This window comes from Silurus meridionalis, chromosome 25 (genome assembly GCF_014805685.1).
Source record: "Silurus meridionalis isolate SWU-2019-XX chromosome 25, ASM1480568v1, whole genome shotgun sequence".
NCBI classification, from domain to species: Eukaryota; Metazoa; Chordata; class Actinopteri; order Siluriformes; family Siluridae; genus Silurus; species Silurus meridionalis.
The window spans coordinates 11,335,990-11,357,943 of NC_060908.1; the positions used below are offsets into that span (position 1 = coordinate 11,335,990).

Genomic DNA, 21,954 nt, shown 5'->3' on the forward strand with positions numbered 1-21,954 from the left:
GACGTTCAAACTCGTTTATTGGACATTAGCCTGGTTTGTAATACATAGACAGTAATTCAAACGTACATGGTTGCAGTGTATAATGTAAATGTCAGAAAACCAACTTCTTAAGAACTGAAGAACGTGTATATTTGGCGACACCACGTGGCTAAAAATCTAACTGCATGGATGAATTCTTATAGAGCGCGCCCCATTCATATTTCCTCTACATCCATCTAATGTACTCAAATCAAATATTTAAGGAATATTATACACACATTGTTTATATTCCCCATCCTCTTCTCTTCCCCTTATTTAGCTCCTCTCTGGGCATGTTTTAGGTAGATTCTTAGCAATATCATTTAGGCTATCCCGCTCCTCTTGGATGTCTTGCAGATTCTTTTCAAGTTCCTTCAGCTGTTTTTGTTGTGCATCAGCAGCTCCAAGAAGTATCTGAAACTTCCTGTTCAGCACCGGGCTCTCCACACTGCCCCGGAGAACTCGGAGACGAGCCTCAGTCTCGTTCAGCACACGATCATACTTCTCTACGTCTGTATTCTTTTCTATTTGGTGAGATACAGGATTCAGAGGAAGGTTTTACATTACAAAAGACACACACTTATTAGAATGTAAATGTAAAGCAGAAAATAGGGCAAGAATATGCAAGGAATAAAAGACAACAATGTGTTCAGCAAGATACAACAAGGGAAAAGGTGGGGAAAAGGAACCCACAGAAAAGATACGTAGAATAAAGACTGTCAGAAGAAATGAATATAAAAGAAAGAAAACTTTCGGATGTACCTATTTGACCAAGTAGCTTGGCTAGCATATTTGCAAACCCCTCCAGCTGACTCTTGGCTGATTCCATGCTGCCCATCACTCCCTTCAAAGAAACATCAGCCTGTGGAAGCAGAAATAAGGATCGAATTTATAAATTAGTTAATGGCCTTAAAAAGTCATATAGTAGAGAAAGTATTGGTATTAGTAAGCATTATCTGAGAATGTGTTTTTTTCCGAGTCAAAACATTTTCAACCTTTTTAAGGATTGTATTTATGCCACAGCACTGTTGAATACTTGGTCTGGAGGTATTGATCATGTTCTAAAAATGTAAAATTAATATGACAAATACATTAGCGTTTCTATAGCAACAGCTCAGGATTGTATGGTGGACATTTAATATAATCAATGTATATGAAATGGATTTTTTTAAATTTTTTGATTCGATTTAACTAAAAAAAAAACAAAAAACGATTTGTTGGATAAACTTGATCATGCTTTCTATTTACTATATTAAATATGATCAAGAGCTTCCTGTAAGGGAATGCTTATGTAACATTTAGACAGACAGACAGACAGATAGACAGACAGATAGACTAGTAGACCCAAAACTTCCCCCACATGACAATGCCCCTGTGACCAAAACCAGCACCATGAAGATATGGTTTATATAAAACCATATCTCATAGATCTTCTAAAGAGCTCTGACCACGACCCTTTTGGGAAAAATTTAAATGCTGATTGCACCCCAGGCCTTCTCACCCTACATCAGTAGCTGATTTTACCATAAATCTTGACAACCACACTCCAAAATGTACTGGAACATCTTCCCAGAAGAGTGGTGGTAATTATAAAAGCAAATTGGGACTAAACGTTGTATGGGTTGCTCAAAAAACACATTTTGAATCTTAAGGACAGGTGTCTATATAGTGTATGAACTGATATAAAAGATTGGTAATTACTAAAAGGTGTATGGAATTATGTAATATAAAAGGAATAAAACTCTACTTTTTGATTTGTGCATAAAGGTTCGACAAGACGACATAAACACATACACAAACAATTCATTTACCTCGTCTTGCATGTCTGCCGCTACCTGAGCAGCTAAATTCTCCTGCTCTTTCAGCTGCTGCATGGCTGCATTCACGGCTGTGTTCTGTTGAGCAGACACCTTTCTCGTCTGCTTGCCCTGGGACAAAGCAGCTTTAGCATCCTAAACAAGATAGATTTTAGATAAGAGGATGGATTTTGCTTTCTTTTATGGTGTTCAGAACCGTGATTGAAGTTCTAACCTTAAATGTGCTACTAATACCTTTGAGTGAATTACCTTCAAGATTTATATCCAATCATGTTGACCTAAGACTACCTGACATTGCAAATGATCAGACGATCAAAACCCGCTAAGGCTTAGGTTTTCTATTTGTCTTTTTACCATGCATAAATAAAAAAGATGAACAATAGATAAATAAATAAAGATGAATACTACAAATCATTAATTATAAATTGAGATGATTGGATTTGTAAATTCTTGAAATAAGTTTTAACCCTTAAAATCATTGAGCAAATAGCAAGAAGGGTTTTGAAAACTTCCTGTTCACATGGAGCACCATTTCTGACTCACCTTAGCTATGGAATTAGCTGTCTTCTGAGCCTGTGTTGCTGTGTCCCTCGCTTGTGTCACATTCCCCAGTGCAGCATTGAGTGCCCTCTCAGCATGCTTCACTTTCTTTTTCACCTCTGTCAAGACCTTCTCCTCCACAAAACCCTCTCGCTTCAGAGCTGCCCGGGTCCGAGTATGCAAAACAGGCCACTCCTTTTCTAAACCTGTTGTGGCGGACAGAAGCACAAACAATACAACAAATTTAAATGGAATATATGCTTAGCTTTGTTTTTATCTTCCCGGTAGTATCTAGTCTACCTTTAAACAATAAAACAGAGTCCTCTGTTCCAGAAAAATTTTATGTGGCCCAATGCAAAGTGGTTTCTGGCATTTGACCTTGGAGACTTCTTCCATAAAATGTTACATAAAAGTCCTCTTATGGAAATCTTTATTATATCAGGTGCAACATCAAAAGGATTCATCCATTTTTATCCATTTAGGCCTCTTAGATGCTTGTTCAGTCCCTTCTTTGCTTTAGGCAGGTGTGAAGAAATGGTGTAAAGTAATAATGCTTAATAATTTAAAGACAGGCTGGTTCAAGGTGGAGGTTGGACTGCATCAAGGATTGGCTCTAAGCCCTTTCCTGTTTGCAGTGGTGATGGACAGGTTGATGGACGAGGTCAGACAGGAGTCTCAATGGACTACGATGTTTGCAGATAATATTGTAATTTGTGGTGAGAGTAGGGAGTAGGTTGAGAAGAGCCTGGAGAGGTGAAGGTACACACTGTAGGGAAGGGGAATGAAAGTCAGTAGGAGTAAGACAGAGTACATGTGTGTAAATGCAGTGGCGGGCCATGCATTTGGTACCTGGGCCTTACCCGACTTAATTCACCTCTTAATACCACCACTATCATGTCGCAATTATAGAAACCATCAACACTACACAAAAACGCAATATAACAACGGGTGGCATTACAGAGAGAGGCATTTCACATATGGAGGGTGAATATCATTTTACTAAAGCAAGCTCCAAACCTCTACACTACAACCACAACTGTGTCACCTACATCATCTGGAGCAGTTCAGAATCAACATTTGTCTAATAACATGACAAAAACATTAAAGATATAAATAAAATACAACCTACTCACCAGAGATGCAAACTCATAATTTGCACCACTTCACAGAGGCTGTAAGCCTGTGGTACGGCTCGTATTCACTGGTCTGGAAGTGGCGAACAAACCCTTTCGCGGGCTGAGACAAGCTAGCTAGCTTCAGGGTTGGCCGACCTCCTCACAATATCTAGTGTTTCTTCAAAATGCATTTTTAACTATGTCCGAAACCAAATAAATTTCTCTTCCTCCATAAGCATCATCTAACTCTGATGTTTTAATGTATACAGATGTGTTTTGTCAGTCAAACTTGGCTGTAACAGTTTCCCTCTGACCAACCAATCAGAGGACGGAAAAATGCTGACTCTATTCTGGGCCAGCTAGATGGTTCTGTAAGGCGAATTTGAAATCTGATTGATTAAAGAAACAGAGCTTTTTGTTAAGGAGACTATGTTAAAGGCCAGCAGTACAGACTTTGAAGGCTTTTGGCAGATTAGATTGACATGGCAGCACATAGAGGCTGAAACAAAAAATCGAAAACATCCACATACACGTACTGGAAGCAGTGCAGCCAAGAGAACACCAGGAAATGAAGAGAATAAACTGTTGAGAATAAATGAATACAATTCGATTAGACAAATATTAGAATTTATGTAGTAAATGTAGGTCAGTGCTTCTGATAGTGTTTTGGCCAGCAGAGAAGGCTTTGCTGGCCCTGACAGCCCGCCACTGCGTGGATGAGAGGGAGGGCATTGGAATGGTGCAGTTGCAGGGAGAAGAGGTGGAGAAGAAGGAGGAGTTTAAGTACCTGGGGTCAACTGTGCAAAGTGATGTAGAGTGTGTTAGAGAAGAAAAATGCAAAGTAAGCAAACAGAAAAATCTTATTCAAATCAATATTTGGTGTGATTAGCACATCACTTCTCACAATTGCACACTTTGTACAACCCGTTATACCAAGCAAGGTAAATATACAGCATCAGCCAGGCCTCTCCCAGGCTATGATTTTAAAGCAGACTGGGCTTTTAAGATGTTTTTAAAGCTATTTTGAAGACAAAACAGGCAATCAATCAATCAATCAATCAATCAATCAATCAATCTATCTATCTATCTATCTATCTATCTATCTATCTATCTATCTATCTATCTATCTATCTATCTATCTATCTATCTATCATTATTATTATTATTATTAATAATATATTAATATTTTTCAAGTTTTAAACACTCTAATCAACATGGGCACATGCAAATATGGATGCTTCATGCAAATGTTACGTTTATTATTAGTGAAACCAAACTCAACATAAAGCATGAAGACAAAATACACTTGTCAATGTTTTAAAGTAATTATGGTGTTTTAAATGACGTAAATCAGGACAACAAACAGAACTTTTGTTTCCACACAGACGGTTTTATCAGTATCACAAAGTAAAACATATGTTTAGTGATTGAAAATAATTGTTCAGTGAAGTTTATTCACTTGTTTTATATCTAAGTCAAACAAAGGACGTCTTGAATACATGTATGTTGCGTTGAAGGTTTTATTTTCACCTCTTTTATATTTATTTGTTTATATTTTAATAAAAATGGTTAAACAGAAGTGCATGCTGCATTAATCATTAATTAATTTGTGCCCTAGTATATTTACAGTAAATAAAACAATTGTGTGAGAGTGCTACAGTCAAAAACCTGACTGTACTACTGTACCTTCTACCTACCTTCTATATGTCGGTGGAGAGAGAATGCCTCTGACTCTATCTTCTTTCCTTCCACTACTGATGTAAGGGCTGTCTCTCTAAGCCCCTGGGCAAGTGCTGTCATCTTTGCAGAGACAGATGATGTGTTATGGTATTGAGAACAGAATAATAGACACAATGTCAACAACTAAACACACCAATGACAGGGGAGATCTTTATATATAAAAACAGAGCTGTTAGACCATTTTTTTGGTTACAGGCATTGTATCCTTTTTTATGTAACTTATGGTGTATTTTTTTGTTATATAATATAATTTAAAAAATGTCTTTTCAAAATATGCTAGAAATGAGAGATTAATCTAAAGGAATCTAAGTTTCCAAGATGGCCGCTCATATTTTGTATTTAATAAAATGCTAGTCAATTACACATTTCTGTTCTGTTCAGTTATTCCTATGGAATGTTTTGTGCTTATTTAATAACTAATCATGCATTAGTAATATTATGATTAATAATACAGATGCTATAAAGGAATTTCAGCAAATCATTATATAATAATTTCTTGATTATTAAAACAAATCAGAGCACAGAAGACTATACTATTAAGATGCTGTAATATTTTGAAGGTTCCAGAAGTGGCAGTGGAGGTTTCTTTTTCCTGAACTCACCTGCGGGAACTCGTCACTGGCGTTCAGTTTGTTGCGTGCATTTTCCAGCCGGTGTTCTAACTCCACTCTGGTCTTATTTAGCAACTGTTCTTTAGACTCGATCAGCAAAACCAACTCAGACGTCCTGTTGGCCAGGTCTAGACTCTAGAAATAAAAGGGGTTTCAGTTTCATACATAAGGACTATAGCATCTTTTTGTGACACTATTAACCAGAGTTATATTTGCCGCTTTGTTTATCTAAGCTAAATATAGGAGAAAAGAGATACATGCAAGAAAAAGATGTAAAGTATCTTGGCATTGTTTTTTTTTGTTGTTTAGTTTTTTGCTTTGTTCTGCCTTTTTCCACAGACGACTTTGGCCATTTTAAACCTTCATTTTGGGAATTATTTTGTGTTGTATTTTTTTTTACCTGTTTCTGTGGATTTCTACTCTTTTCCCCTGTGGATTTGTTTTTCAATCACTGACAATGTTTGGCTTTTCTTTATTTTTGTGTTTGGAATTCTTAACGAACTATTATGGAACTTTTAATTGGTTTGGGAACGTCTTGGGTGCGTTTTTATGCCCTACAGTGTCACATCCAAAAAGACTATCACACGGTTGACCCCAGTTTGAGTCCTGACCCTGACATCTTTAAGCTAAGACCCTGTCATCTTTTAAGTTCAAACCTCATACACACCTGTCCACTTCTATCTGTCTATAAGCACCACACACTCCTAATCAATCTCTCTATTCTTCTACCTGTTGCACTCTTACTCCTCTCTTTCTATTAATAATACTTCCTTTCCATTGATCAACTTGTATCACTCACACTTTATATGACACATTTTGTTTGTATCACTATTATTTGTCTTTCTCTCACTAAATATCTATCTTTCTGTCTTGCTACCGTTTCTTTCTATCACCCTTTTTCTTTATGTCTGTCTGTGGATCAGCTTTCCAGATATCAAAATGTGTCTAGTTTCTACACATTTTCCTTCTGACCAAAAGAAACAGTTAAGCTGTTATCCCTGTGAAATTAATTGCAATTCCTATTGCCTGCTTGAAAAACTATATTTTTATACCCATTTATGCTCTAGTTCTCTCCAGCTGCCTCAGTTAAAGGGTGCTTATTAATATTGCATGCATGTACAGCTCATAATTCTGCATGGCTATTAGTGGGAGTGTTAATTCATTAATTAATTGGTGTGTCATGTATTTAGTCCTTTCGAAAGTGCTCTGTGTATAGACCTGGATCAGCTGTGTATCCTGTGTTATTGTATTATATGCTTCACTGAGCTGCTCTGCGGAGGTTGTGTTCAGGGGGTTGTTATTTAAGTCCTTGTGCTGTGGGAAAGTGGAGGTAACACTTTGTAAAATGGCCTCGGCTTCTTTGTTCTGCTCCTCCACTGACAGGTAGACAGCCCGGGTCTCATTCGCTTGGCGTGTGAGGTTCTCCTTCAACTGCTGCATCTCCAACAGTCTGAGACACACAAACACATACAATCTCCTTGACATCTAGCAGTAAAAAATAAATAAAAAATAAGTACTTATTTTTACGGTTCAAAATCGTGACTGGAAAAACAATCATGTATCAGCTTCATAGCAATTGTACTGATTGTTTAATATCCCAATACTAATCTGTTTGTGCAATCTGATTGATTTACAATGAAAAAGCTATGGAAATGACATTACATGCTACAAATGTTGTCAGGATTCCTTATAGACACCAGCAGTGGTTCAGGTTTGATACACCATACACCTGTCAGTTCTTACCGCGCCGTAAGTGCTTCCGAATGCCGCTGTGTTGAATTATCATCCAGTAGATCCAGCAGTGTGGAATACGTTTTGTTAGACTTGTTTAAAGCCGCTATGGCTAGTCCTTCAATATGAGCAGCCATTTCTTTGTGACTGGAAAAAAAAGAAATTGGTCTTACCAGAAGGTGATCATTACATTTCATTTGTCCATGAAATATAAGTAGTTAGTAGTATATGTGTTAAATCTGTTAGCACATTGTTCTACATGACTCATTACATGATTATTGATTGCAAAAATTATATAAATTATAAATAATTATTGGAAATTAGTTGCATTCTTCAACTCACACAATCTTTTTTATTACATTGATACCTTCTGTGTATGTTTAGTGCTTAAATCTGGCACTAAACCTGATGTGAGCATTTACTTTTTTAATGAACTCCACCACTACATTACCCAGGTAATAGACATTTCCAGAGGTTTCTTGTTTGCTTTGTATATCATCACTCACACCTGCACGAGTATGAGTCAGTGTGGATCAGTGTGAGTCCTGGTGGCCATAGCTGTATTTGTAAGTTGAATATTAATATTCTCTCGCATACATACTGTATATATTTCATGAAATTTTATTTCATTCATCAAACGCTCACTCAAATACTCTGACACATTTTACTTTCACACAGATGGAACATGGGAAAAACCTGAGCTCAAGAACCCAGAACCCTGGAGGTGTGTGGCAGAAAATAAATAATAAAACATATAAAATAATCATTACTGTCAATTATCCTTCAGGTGATTCTTTTATTAGCTAAGAACATGTCATCTAATTCGCAAAAGGCTTTAATTAAATTTTCTGTCTAAAAACACGCATGGTTAAGATTTTCAAGTCTCTTATTTAGCTCTTCATGGCCCTTTGAAAAGCCACCAGTTTCAAGCATCATTATCTGCTTCATTATTTCAAGACACACAGTTCATTTTTCTATATTAGTCATTATGAATGGAAGACACATAATGAGTTGACATGACTTTGGTTTAATTGCAGTTTAATTTCCCAACCCACCTCTTCACCAAAGCTTCTGATTCATTCACAAGGGTGTTCCATTCTGTCAGGCCTTTCGGGATAATGAATGGGATTATCTGAAACAGGGAGAGAAAAGTCAACAGTTACGCTTCACATTTAAATCACATAGTATGACCATTACAAGCTGTATTAAGAGAATTCAGTAGATGTAATTCAGGAAAGTGTGTGCATGTGTATTCAGACATAATAGAGACTCAAATATATACTGTAGATATCCACGTCAGCCAGAGATGATCAGGAAATTAGGCATGTCTCAGGTAGAATTTCTGAACTTGTGTTTGTCATGGCACGATAGCAGTTCAACAGTAAAAACAAGGTTAAGGCCAATGCCACTGTCTGACAGTTTGTTGTAACTACAGTAACTGACTCTGACTTATGTTCTAGGCAACAGAAACATACACACTAACAATGTCAGAACAATTTCAAAAAAGAAAACATTGTAAAAACAATATATGATATATCATCTTATGTGGCTTTGGGGAGGCCAAACAAGGCTGCAGAGAGTAGCCTGGCCATGATATGTTATTCAGAAAAGTTCTGTTTTTAAACAATGGGAAGAATTTTCTTTAGGTGACCCGAACTGTCCCTAATTAAAAAAATATACGACAAATACAAAATATGTACATTGCCAATCTCATGACCACATCACATGACACAAAGCAAATTGTATGAAACAATAGTGTTTGTGTAAGTGAGCTTGAGTAATCTATCTATCTATCTATCTATCTGTCTGTCTGTCTGTCTGTCTGTCTGTCTGTCTGTCCGTCTGTCTGTCTGTCTGTCTGTCCGTCCGTCTGTCTGTCCGTCTGTCTGTCTGTCTGTCTGTCTGTTTTGCTAATATTTGCATTGATTTGCATACTATATATGATATACATTATGTTTTAATGCAAACACGTTTTTATAGAATTTATATTATTATAATGATATAATTATCTAAACATTTGGAACCTTCATCAAACTTAATACAGCACCTTCAGGCTGTTCAGACCGATCTCAAAGTGCACCATCAAATACCCCAAAAACTCCCATAGACTTATAGTGACAGAATAGTTAGAGCCATTTAAAGACTCTCATTCATCTCTCTCTCTATCAGTGCCACACACACTCTCCATTCATCTCTCTGTATCTACAGTATATTCATCTCTAGTTGTTTCACTAGATTTTGGAATTGACTTGTGTTGATTTGTGTTCATTTAGCCACAAGGATGTTAGTATAGTCAGGTACTGGTAAAGGAACAAGGAAGCCTGGGCTGCGGTCAGTGTTCCTTCCTTCCAATTCATTCCAAAATCCGTAAAGTTTGCTTTGTGCACAGGGGCATTGTCATGCTAGAACAGGTTTAAAGTCTTCTAGTTCAAGTGAAGGGAAAATTTTATGTTTCCACATGTAAAAAGACATTCAACTGGGACAGCTTCGTGAATAACCACAAAGTCTTAGTACTTTTATCAATATAATGTAGTGTGCATTGCTGAGTCACTTAAACACTTCATTAACATAATAGTATGTAAAGTTTAGGCTTGTGAATGCTTACTAGGTTGTTAAGGTCCGAGGTCATTTTCTGAAGCTGTGAATGCGTTTCTGTTACAGCAGCAAACGTGTCCACAAGAACCGGGCACTCATTCCTCGCCTTCGGCGTCTTATTCTCCTCCTCGATGCTCATGCTTCCTTCCTCCTTCAAGAGGCTGCAATTCATTATACTGGCAAAGTCATGCAGCTGCAGCTGTAGGGCTTGTGCAGAGGTTTCCAGCTGTGTGAACTGGCTGATAAAAGCTTCCTGGGCCTCTGTACACAAAATATTAATAATTGCATAATTAATTTTGCTACACTGAGGCCATTAAAGTTCAGAAAGCATTAGGAGTAAATTGTTTTCAGCAAATGAGCAAACCTTTAAGTTTTAATCTTTCTTTAATGGGTCTTTAATTAATCTGCCTTCATCTTTAACCCTGCAAGATGAACTAATGAATAATCTCTAATCTATTAAAGCAAGTCTAATTGCTTAGATTTTCTTCTCGGATGACTAAAATCCCTCATAGATACACTGACACATTTTTTGGGTTGAACGAAAAACAAACTGAGAATATAAAAGCAATTTCAACATGAACTTCTTTTACCATGGATGGCCAGAAAATCCTCCAGCGCATTAGGTAAGTAATCCTCGCCTTGATGCTTGTGCAAATGATTGTCATGCCCGTGATGCTGAAGCACGGGATTCGGGCGCACGTAGATCCTGTGCCTGAAGCCCCGGCAGTCATAGTGGGAAAGCAGTCTCTCTAAACTGTACAGTTGGCTTTTAAGTTTTGTCGCCTGAAGACAACAAAAAGAATCAGAAACCTGGTGAGATGCAAGACTCATAAAACGTTCACATTTCATTTACATTTATTCATCTGCCACTCGCCATCGAATGATCAAAATCAAGTGCAATTTTTAGAATGTCATAACAATATGCTGTGATTATGATCATCATTAATAAAAGAACAGAAGCATTACTTAAAGCAGCGACGATGCACAGCAGCTTCTGTATGAATACGTTTAATACATATAGGAATAAAATAAGTTTTAGGTTTTTTATTTGGTTTATGCCATATTTTTGCCCCTACCTGGCTACAAATCAAAAGACTGCACAAAAAGACACACTTGACACCCAAAATGTTTATAAGACACGTGGTTTACATAATAGAACATGCTTTGTGCACTGAGCTGCATATCTCTGTGGGCTTTTCCACAAAAAAATTAATAAAAATCTTGCTTAAAGTATTTCATTTGGACCAGTTCTTTTTAAACAGCATTCTGATTGTCAGTTTGACAGATAATTGTTTCTGATATATATATATATATATATATATATATATATATATATATATATATATATATATATATATATATACCTGGGTCATTCTTCTATAAGTGACATTTCTCTACTGTTTCCTCAGTAAAAGAAAATCTCTAGCAACTTACTTTGCTCGTGGCTGTTTCCTGTTGTAGAAAATATGTAGGTTTAAACGGAAAGACACTGAGGTGCTGTTATTTTGATTCAGATTTATTTTTGCTCACCTCACTACAATGTCAGCTGGCTGTAAAAAAATATTGCATTATAAATGGAAATTGAGATGCCGGAGTTATGTGAAATCTTTGATTTATATCTGATTTAGCTGATCAGATAGCTGAAGAAATAAGAATCATATTTTAATCTTAAGAGTATGCTGGTGTCACAGTCCAATAGTAATTAGTCAGTTTTTTTATATAGTCAAGTGCATTTTTATACACACACACACACACACACACACACACACACACACACACACACACACACACACACACACACACACACACACACACATTAAGCAACAGTTCTACAGGCACCTAATTGATGAAAGAGGTCAGAGAAGAATGAACATAGCCATGAGCCCAGAGAAAGTCTAGATTAACTCAAATAAAATTCATAACAACCAGGGTAAAGAGATAAGCATTTTCAGAATGCACAACATTTTGAACCTTGAGGCAAATAGGCAACAAAAGCAGATCACATCTGGTTCCATTCCTGTCAGCCAAAAACAAGAATCTTGTTACAGTTAAAGTTGGTACAGGTTCTTCTAAAGTGGGTAGTTTAGAAAAAAGACCAGGCAATGTTTTTTTTTGCAACTGGCTAGTTAATTAACCAGATTAGCTGTAAATATTGTATGTATTTTTCTCTTATGTGTCCTAATGTTCCACTCGATTTTGGAGTGTAGTGGTGGAGATTTGTGCTCATTCAGTAACAACAGCTTGAAGTCACATGCTGATGTAGGGTGAGAAGTCCTGAGGTCCAGTCAGCATTCCAATTTATACCAATGGTGGTCAGTTAGGTTGAGGTCAGAGTTCTGTAGCAGGCTACTCAAGATCTTTCACTCTAACCAAGTAAATCATATCTTAATAAAGTTTGTTTTGTGCACAGTGGCATTGTCATCCTGGAACAAGTTTGGGTCTGTTTGTGTGTCTGTTTTCTATAACAATTATATGTAACTATATATTTTTCAATTTTCACACATAGTATGCAACAAGTGCTCCTTAGGTTCAGTGATTCCATTCTCAAGCTGCTTGAAGGTATTGAAACATTATGTTCTTATGCTCATTATTACTTTTTTCAGTATTTGGGGTAAAGTGTAGACCAGGACTGCAACAACTAATCGATAACAATCGGTAATGAAATTTGTTGCCGATATAACAAATGCCGAGATCGATTAGTTGGCCTTCTAAAGTAAAGAGGTTTGCATGGCGGCAAGATAACAGCCACATGCGAAAATGGTGGACAGTTCAGGGTTAACCGGCAGCAGGAAAAAGTGTGCGTCCCAAGTCATCCAAGGCATGGAAGCATTTTATATTAAACACAAGGCATGAGAGCATTTAATTTAAAACGCAATAATGAAAAGGGTACTTGCAAGTTATGCAAAGCTGAGCTTGTGTGGTATGGAAGTACCACAGTGATGCAAGAGCACATGAAAAGAAAACACACTGGTGTCGCGGATGAAGGTGAAACATCAGCACAGTAAACGGTTTGTTTGCTAACTTCGGGAAAGTCGCACTGGATCTGTTCTGGTGTGACTCACTCGCGACTTTGTGATGGATTCAATTATACCGGTGCGAACAAACACTAAATCTAAAAGCAGCAAAAAACAACAGCAGTAAATTATGACTTTTTTAGTCATTTGGACTAAATGGACACCAATGCATTTTTTCTTCCTTTTTTTGCTCCGTTTCTCTGTTCCATTCTCTTTTTATAGCTTTTTTCTGTTACAGTTAACTAATGTTCAAACGTGATTTACTGCAGCTTTACTGTGTTTAAATGCATGTTTTCAATGTTTGTATATTTAATTTATGCAATTATCATTTCAATATTATACAAAATTAAGATTCTTATATCTTTACAACTAAACAAAATGTCTGTGGATTTTTTTTTAATTTCAACAAAAATTGCCAAAACAATGTTGTATTCAATTTTATATAGATTTTTTTAAGCATGGCTGTCAACTTGCCATCTGGAAAATACAATACAAATGTTGATTTACACAAATTGCTTCACCGTTCATACTCACACCGTTTTTATTTATCTTTTTACAGAATCAACACAGCATGAGTGAATTTGTTCAAGGAGAAATCCCCCATGCACTCCTCAACAAGCAGCCATTATAAGCTTTAAAATGTCTAAATTAGTTAAACCCGCTACTTTACACATGTATACATGAATACCATGAATTAGGGTTTTATATACTTATAATAACAAAACGAAAAAAATATATATATTTTAATCTGATTAATTGATTAATTGGGGAAAAAAATATCGTTCGTTAGTTGCAGCCCTTGTGTAGACTCGTTCTCTTGCTTTATATTCCTGTTTAGGGTTTAACAAAGACAAACCACGTTGTAATGCTTATTCTCCTGAATGGACAAAATGATGCTACATGCCTAAGTAATTTTCGACTGTTAGGAGTAAAAAGAGTCACACTCTTGGAAACGTATGATAGCAGGATATTAGAACAGTGCAATCATAGAGTAGGCAGGATACAAAGAGAAAAAATACTGAATGTGTACAATGGATGGTTGTGTCTTTGAAATGGTGTAGAAGAACATTTTTAAGCACCTGGTATAAAATCTGGTTCATGTACAGTATGTTTGAGTTAATAAAACGGAATTGACAAAAGAATATTTTTTAAGATATCAAATAAACTTGAATAAAATACATATTATAAATAAAATACTTTTTTAATTAAATGTATATTCATTGTTTTAGGTCCCCTGGTGGTCTAGTGGTTGGGATGCGGCGCTCTCACCGCTGCGGCCCGGGTTCGATCCCCGGTCAGGGAACCATCCCCAGCCACTCAAAGTGCCGGTCCCAAGCCCGGATAAATGGGGAGGGTTGTGTTAGGAAGGGCATCCAGCGTAAAAACATGTGCCAAATCAAACATGCGGATGGTCCGCTGTGGCGACCCCTAATGGGAGAAGCCGGAAGAAAGTTTATGTATATTCATTGTTTTGAAAGAGTTTAAGTTATGGGTTTGGTTTTGAGATAAAAAATAGACAACCCTATATTTTTACCAGAAAGAGATTATATGTAAAATATGTAAATGAGGTCAAAGATGAAGAATCCAGGATTCCCAGGGTAAAGTAAACACTTTCGAGTGGTCTGAACAGTATTATTTCTTTTAACACAGCACGTTATAGAATATGTTATTCCACGGCAATTTCCAAAGATCGGTGTTTAACTTATTACTAAACCAGATGTCAAGCTGTGTAATAGATTTTTGTTCAATTTAATATTGTGGAATATCGACCAAAGCTAAGTAACCAGTCGTTCCCTCACCATCATCCCCTTCTCTCTTGCTCTTTATATTGATCTCTCTCTCTCTCTCTCTCTCTCTCTCTCTCTCTCTCTCTCTCTCTCTCTCTCTCTCTCTCTCTTTATCTCTCTAACGACCCATCTTGTCAAAGTGTGAACTCCTCTGTGTGGTACTTTTCTTTGGTGATCTGAGAAACTTTCCAAAGAACAGTGACACACAGCTTTGACACTCTGGATTACTTCTATAAACTTTACCACTCCAGCGGCTCTTATAAAAAAGAAACACACCTCTTGACCAATCACATTGTACTGTACTGTAATATAAAGCAAGTTATAAAGCAAAAAGACCTTTTGTACAAAGCCAGCTCCAGTTGCTATGCAGAAAAAAATTGGATTATTATATTAACATTTTTGTAGAGATTTATAGATATATTTTATCATGAGTGTTCAACCTGTAACACATAAGTGCATATGAAATCTTATTTGCCAAGCACAAATAACTAAGAATTAGACTGTCGAAAAAGGAAATGAAACTTACAACAGAATTATAGCGGAAGCATTTTTAATGTACAAATGCACAAATCAATGCAAGCTAGCTGACATGCTCTAAAATAAATGTGTCTTCTTCAGGATCTATTTCCCTTAGAGAAGCAAAAGTCAATCAATATCGCATGAGCAAGGTGTGCTATTACAGAATATCTGCGCAGCTGTGATTACCTAAGGCTTGTGCTTAAGGCGAGTCACAGCCATGCCAATATTCAGTAGAACTGTGTTAATGCAATATTGCTTGCATATAATATAAAATATTTAAATAAAATATTAAAGTGTTTATTATCCTTTATTTTTTAGTTACTTGGAAATGACTACTTCTTCACGGGCTCTTTTTAAATGCAATTAGTTATTAAGTGACGATTCTTTTGAGATATTGAAGCGTAATTATGAGTTTGCATTTGGTATATAGTACCTGCCAGTCAGTTGAACTGTACTAGGAGTCTCTGATCCCAAAGTAACTTTTAGGCCTAATAATAAATATTGTTAAATTTTTATTCTGGCCCTTTTTTTTTTTTATTCTGCTAACAATGACCCACATTTCATATTCATGAATTCATGTATGTGTACCAAATAGACAAGTTATTACTTGTTTAAGGCATTAACACATTAATTACTTGTTTAACACATTTTGAAACACACCTTGTCAGTGAAACAATTAGGTTTTTTGCCTATTTGGATGTTACACATATATTTACACAGTTAAGCCATTAGTAAATGAGGCCTATGCTGATATCTGTCAAAGAAGCTGCAAACGTTTATGCTTTCTGGCAGCAGCCATCGCTGTATTAAGAATGCAAGGTTTGTTAAGTCAATGACTTTTTATTTGAATTTTGTTTTACATGTTGGTCTCTATAGTCAATCCCAGACTGCTGAGTATATTCTGACCTTTATTATTTCGGACTGAATTGATTTTTCTATTATTCTTTTATGTTATATGTTTTATTACACAGGATATGCATCTTGATATCTTTTGGTTGTCTGCATGTCTACTGACCAGAGACCTGAGAGTCTTGACATGGATTTTAATTTTATCAGATTTTTTGACTTTGTTACTTTTTTATTTATTATTATGTAATTATTTATATTAACTTTTGCCTTATTGTATACAAAAGTTGCCATGAGTTTAGAATTACACACACCTGGTCTCTGATGAGACTGTAGCAAACAGGGCACTCCTCACACTGATGATTTAAAGGATGTTGGTAGTGGTTCAGCTCACACTTGTCACACTTGTAACCCACAAAACCGCGGCGACACTGGCATGTCCCGTTGTCATGGCACTGCATTGACACTGATCCCATTGGGTCACAATTACAGGCTGCAGATTATGAAGAACAAGAGGCAAAGGAAAAATGTATAAAATGACATTTGCATTGTAACAGGTTTTTGTCACATGCTTTATTCTACATGTTGAAGTCGTGTAAGACCAAAATAAAAACGAAATATTCAAGATTTTTTCATTCATGAGAATCGCAGTGATAGAGGTGGGTCTTAATTCTTATTTCTAAAGCATGCATTTATTAACCTCATGCTAAACCAGCGCATAGATTAGCTATCTGCATATGACAATAAAAAAGATGTCCTTCCCTGTATAGAAAAACAGATTCTTAATAAAATACATTATTCCTGATCTTTCTTTTTTCATTAGTTACAAATTGTGTACCTCTGCAGCCTCTGGAGGAAAAGCCAAAGAATCCCATTTGACAGGCATCGCACATTTTGCCCTCGATACCTGCCCGACATGTACACTGGCCTGTGATTGGATGACACCCTGGGGATGAGGAGCCAATGGGATTGCAATTACAGCTGCAGTGGAGAAAACAGAAGGGATTGACAGAATTGTCTGATACCTTTGTTTAAATTTATATTACTTAAACATATATTTTTAAAAATAGATACACATTTTTACAGAACACCACATGTGCATCACATGCAAGTCTTTTTTTATAAGATGTCTCTCTCTCTCTATTTATTTATTTATTTTTTTGCAAGTACATGTATAACAGTGCATGTACCATATAATAAAAAAACTATAATAATAATGTCAACATTAACAGAGTATTATCAACAGAACAAGTTTCTTTGTGGAACATCTATTATTTAAGATTTAGTGGTTGCCCATGTAGAGTTTGAAAGTGCAGGTAAGCATAAGGAGAAAGAGACCAGATCACATACCGATAGAAGCATGGAGATGTTTAAGAGAGATGGTAGTGGAGTGTTTTTTTAGCAAGGTTGTTTATTAAGCTTCTGGAAAGTGAGAGGATGCCTGAGGAATGGAGAAAGAGTGTGCTGGTACCGATCTTTAAGAATAAGGGAGATGTGCAGACCTGCAGAAACTACAGGGGAATAAAGTTGATCAGTCACACCATGAAGTTATGGGAAAGAGTAGTGGAAGCCAGGCTGAGAGAAGAGGTGACCAACTGTGAGCAACAGTATGTTTGTATGCCGAGTAAGAGCACCACAGACACATTATTTGCTTTGAGAATGTTGATGGAGAAGTATAGAGAAGGTCAGAAGGAGTTGCATTGTGTGGATTTAGAGAAACCGTACGACAGAGTGCCGAGAGAGGAGCAGTGGAATTGTATGAGGAAGTCAGGTGTGCCTGAGAAGTATGTGAGGATGGTGCAGGACATGTACAGTATGAGGACAAAGTGACAGCAGTGAAGTGTGCAGGCTCTGAGCCCTCTTCTGTTGGCAGTGGTGATGGACAGGTTGACGGACCAGGTCAGACAGGAGTCTCCATGGACTATGATGTTTGCGGATGATATTGTGATATGTGGTGAGAGTAGGGAGCAAGTTAAGAAGAGCCTGGAGAGGTACGTGCTGGAGAGAAGGGGAATGAAAGTCAGTAGGAGTAAGACAGAGTACATGTGTGTGAATGAGAGGGAGGGAAGTGGAGTGGTGTGGATGCAGGGAAAAGAGGTGGAGAAGGTGGAGGAGTTTAGGTACCTGGGGTCAACAGTGCAAAGTAATGGTTAGAAAAGTTAGAGAAGTTAGAGAAGTTAAGAAACGAGTGCAGGCAGGGTGGAGTGGGTGGAGAAGAGTGGCAAGAGAGATTTGTGATAGAAGAGAAGAGTGAAAGGGAAAGTTTATAGGACTGTGGTGAGACCTGCGATGTTATATGGATTAGAGACAGTGGCATTGAGTAAAAGACAGGAGGTGGAGCTGGAGGTAGCAGAGCTGAAGATGTTAATGTTTTCAGTGGAAGTGACGAGGACGGACAGGATTAGAAATTAGTTTATTAGATAGACAGCGCATGTAGGATGTTTTGGAGACAAGGTGAGGGAGGCGAGATTGAGATGGTTTGGACATGTGCAGAGGAGGGACATGGGGTATATCGGTAGGAAAATGCTGAGGATGGAGCCACCAGGAAGGAGAAAGTGAGGAAGACCAAGGAGAAGGTTTATGTATGTGGTGAGGGAAGACATGCAGGTATTTGGTTTGAAAGAGGCAGATGTAGAGGACAGAGGGGTATGCAGACAGATGATCCGAAATTGCAAAAACATTTTACGTTTTGATGGACAAGGCTGTTTTGGCTCTGATATAACACTAACAAAAGTTACTGAGCAACTCAAGACCTTTAAGGATGGGTTTGGCCTGTAGTTAATATCAACAGTCTACTACAATGGTTCAGGACCATGAACAGTTTTGCATTAAAGCGTCTATCACTGCACACCTCAACAATGATGGGACTGAAATGAATAGACATTCGGTGCCAACCAGATGAGATGGGTTCCATCTCAGGGAGTTTTTCCTTGCCACAGTCACCACTGGCCCGTCATTTGGGATAAACTTACAATTCTAAGGAACAAACGTATAGGCACTAAATGTATTCATTCTTTTATAAAACTGCTTTGAGACAATGTCCATTGTTTAAAGCGCTTTACAAATAATCACGAAATGAACCGAATTAAATGATAAAGTTTGGGAACCCCTGTGGTGAATTTTAAATTAATCAATGGATTAATGGATAAATAAAGTCAAATGCGAATCCACAACCCACCTGTCACAGCCCAGCCCTTGCTGCAGGTTAAAATAGCCAAAATCACACTGTCCACAATTTCTTCCTGTCACATGTCTCAGGCACAAACATCTTCCTGTGCGTGGATCACATTTATTCACTGACCCCAGAGTGCCAGCAGGGTTACAGACGCAAGCTGAAAAATGACAAATAACAGATTACACATATTTAGTTCAAAAATATAAACCATTAGTTAATTAAGAAACAAAACACAACTGTGCTGTCAACAATCATGTGACCTAGTGTGACCTAAAATAAAGGAGAGTTAAAGTAGTAACTAATTGAAATTGTTTTCCTGAAAATGACTTGTTTTTAATTTCTTATATACCATAGCTATAATAAAAAAGATCTATTTAGCACAAATATGTTCACACGTGCAGATGCACTCACGCAGACACTTCTGGAAAGGCCTCAGACTCCTATCCAGAGCATTCCCATAGTAACCGCTCTGGCATTTTTCACATCGGTCGCCGGCTGTGTGCCCTAAGCATTTAAGGCAGCGTCCACTCACGTGATCGCACACACCCACATCGTTGGGGTCCGTGTTCTCATTACAGTCGCACTTCACACACAGCCGCAACTCGCCATTCCAGCCAAGCGGGTCACCGAAGAAACCGTCATCACATAACTCACATCTGGTTCCTGTAAATCCATTGAAGAAACACAGACACAGAACATGTTCTGTTCACCAATCAGCACTCACTTTAGTATTGTTAGAATTGTTGCTATATCGTATTAGTAATATGGAAAGTACATTAACACAAGACTTCAAACCCTTTGGGGTGGATAAGGTCATGTGATTGGTCAGTTACTCTGCTGTTTCTCTATATGTATAAAGGCATGTAGATTTTTTCAAAGACCTGTTTTTACTCAAATATTTTTCATATTTAAATTGTGCCAAGTCAAAAAGATTGCTTATATACTGTGGCCTTTTGCCTTTTTGTTAAAGGGTAGATATTCTTTGTGTTTTATATTATAAAAATCGAGTATACTCACCCCTTTGTCCTGCTGGGCAATTGGTACATACCACCTCTCCCGTCTCTGGCACCTGGGCACAAGCGGTATGGCTTGGGCAGGGGCAGGGCACACAGTCTCCTGGACTGCCAGTCAGTACGTTCCCAAAGTAACCATCCTGACAACGCTCACAAGAGGGACCAGTCGTGAAGTCTGTGCAGTCACAGACACCTGTATCAACACACATGTACACACAGACAAACACACAAACACACACGCTTTAATGTATTAAAACAAACACACCCAAAAGGGAATTCAAATAGACCATATTCACTGTATTATTCACTATACACTTGTGATTCAGGGTGGATTGTACAGTATATATCCATCCTTTCATGGCCAAGGTGACAATAGCTTCTTGCACACATGGTGAGGACAGCTGGCATGAACACCTGACAGTCACACACACTTTGCAGAAAAGAACAAGCCCTATGAATGCAATATGATTTTCTCTCAGAACAGACAAATTGAAGTGTGTGGTGGCAGCCAAGAAATGTGCCACTGGGCAAGCATGTGGCACCCATTTGGGTTCTGACCGCATCCTTGCACACTGTCAAATACCTTTACAAGAAAACACACTCGTGTGCACACACACCATCCTAGAACACATCTCTGACAAGGGAACGCTTTGTTGACAGTCTCTGCTGACAGATTCAGGGCAGAACCTGTACCATCTTTTTTTACCAGTAGAGGGCAATGGCTCATTATTGTCCAAACTAGAAAAGACATGAGCAAATGGTGGCAAAGGAAGAGGAAAAGAGAGAAAGATAGAGAGAGGAAAGGAGAAGCCCATGTGTGGCCAATTCAGAATCTAAATCCAGCCTCGACTGAAATTGCTTTAGAGACACGTCTGAAGAAAAGACAAATCGAAGGATAAAAATGCAAAAGTAAAATAAAATACACACAAACAAGCCATCACACAACCCCCAGGGGCCCACCCTGTCCGATGCCTAATTCCAATATCAAAAAGCGCTTTAGGAGAAGACATCCCAAACATCATTCTTTTTATAACCTCGTTTGCTTTGCTCCTTGTGGACAGGACGCTAAAATAGAGTTTAAGACAGAATCAAACCCTACACCCTGGTAGTAATGTGTAAGGCTCCGAAATGTGGAGGCATGAGTGACTCTCTAGTGACTTTGTTAAGCAGCTAGAAAAATAACAAGATGCTTTGATTTGGTAGTTCAGTGATGGTAATGTTTTAATCCCAAAACTGTCACAGAGCTGATGTCTGGTCTTTGAGCAAGACCCTCAACCCCCAACTGCTAAGTTATGAGTCACTAACTTGTGAGTCACTTTGGGGACAGAAAACATTTTCCAAATGAGCAAATAAATAAATAAAAAAAGACAGACTGAAACAGAAACTGTATTTGCTCTGTCTACATAGACAGGACATAAATCCTAAATGAAACT

General features: G+C 37.5%; 1 protein-coding gene across 1 annotated transcript in view; it reads right to left on the bottom strand.

Annotated features, from left to right (window-relative positions):
* The window catches only part of lamc3 (laminin, gamma 3), a 121,506-nt gene continuing 99,552 nt past the window's right edge, over positions 1-21,954 (bottom strand). Inside the window, exons 13-28 of the mRNA XM_046839213.1 lie at positions 20,526-20,714; positions 19,920-20,171; positions 19,512-19,665; positions 17,172-17,314; positions 16,648-16,826; positions 10,758-10,950; positions 10,178-10,428; positions 8,628-8,704; positions 7,585-7,719; positions 7,060-7,291; positions 5,833-5,976; positions 5,188-5,290; positions 2,379-2,581; positions 1,830-1,970; positions 781-880; positions 1-542 (exon numbers count right to left, since the gene is read on the bottom strand). Of these exons, the coding sequence (XP_046695169.1) occupies positions 295-542; positions 781-880; positions 1,830-1,970; positions 2,379-2,581; positions 5,188-5,290; positions 5,833-5,976; positions 7,060-7,291; positions 7,585-7,719; positions 8,628-8,704; positions 10,178-10,428; positions 10,758-10,950; positions 16,648-16,826; positions 17,172-17,314; positions 19,512-19,665; positions 19,920-20,171; positions 20,526-20,714 (2,744 nt within the window). The 3' untranslated portion in view covers positions 1-294. The remainder of the gene's footprint in view (positions 543-780; positions 881-1,829; positions 1,971-2,378; positions 2,582-5,187; positions 5,291-5,832; positions 5,977-7,059; positions 7,292-7,584; positions 7,720-8,627; positions 8,705-10,177; positions 10,429-10,757; positions 10,951-16,647; positions 16,827-17,171; positions 17,315-19,511; positions 19,666-19,919; positions 20,172-20,525; positions 20,715-21,954) is intronic.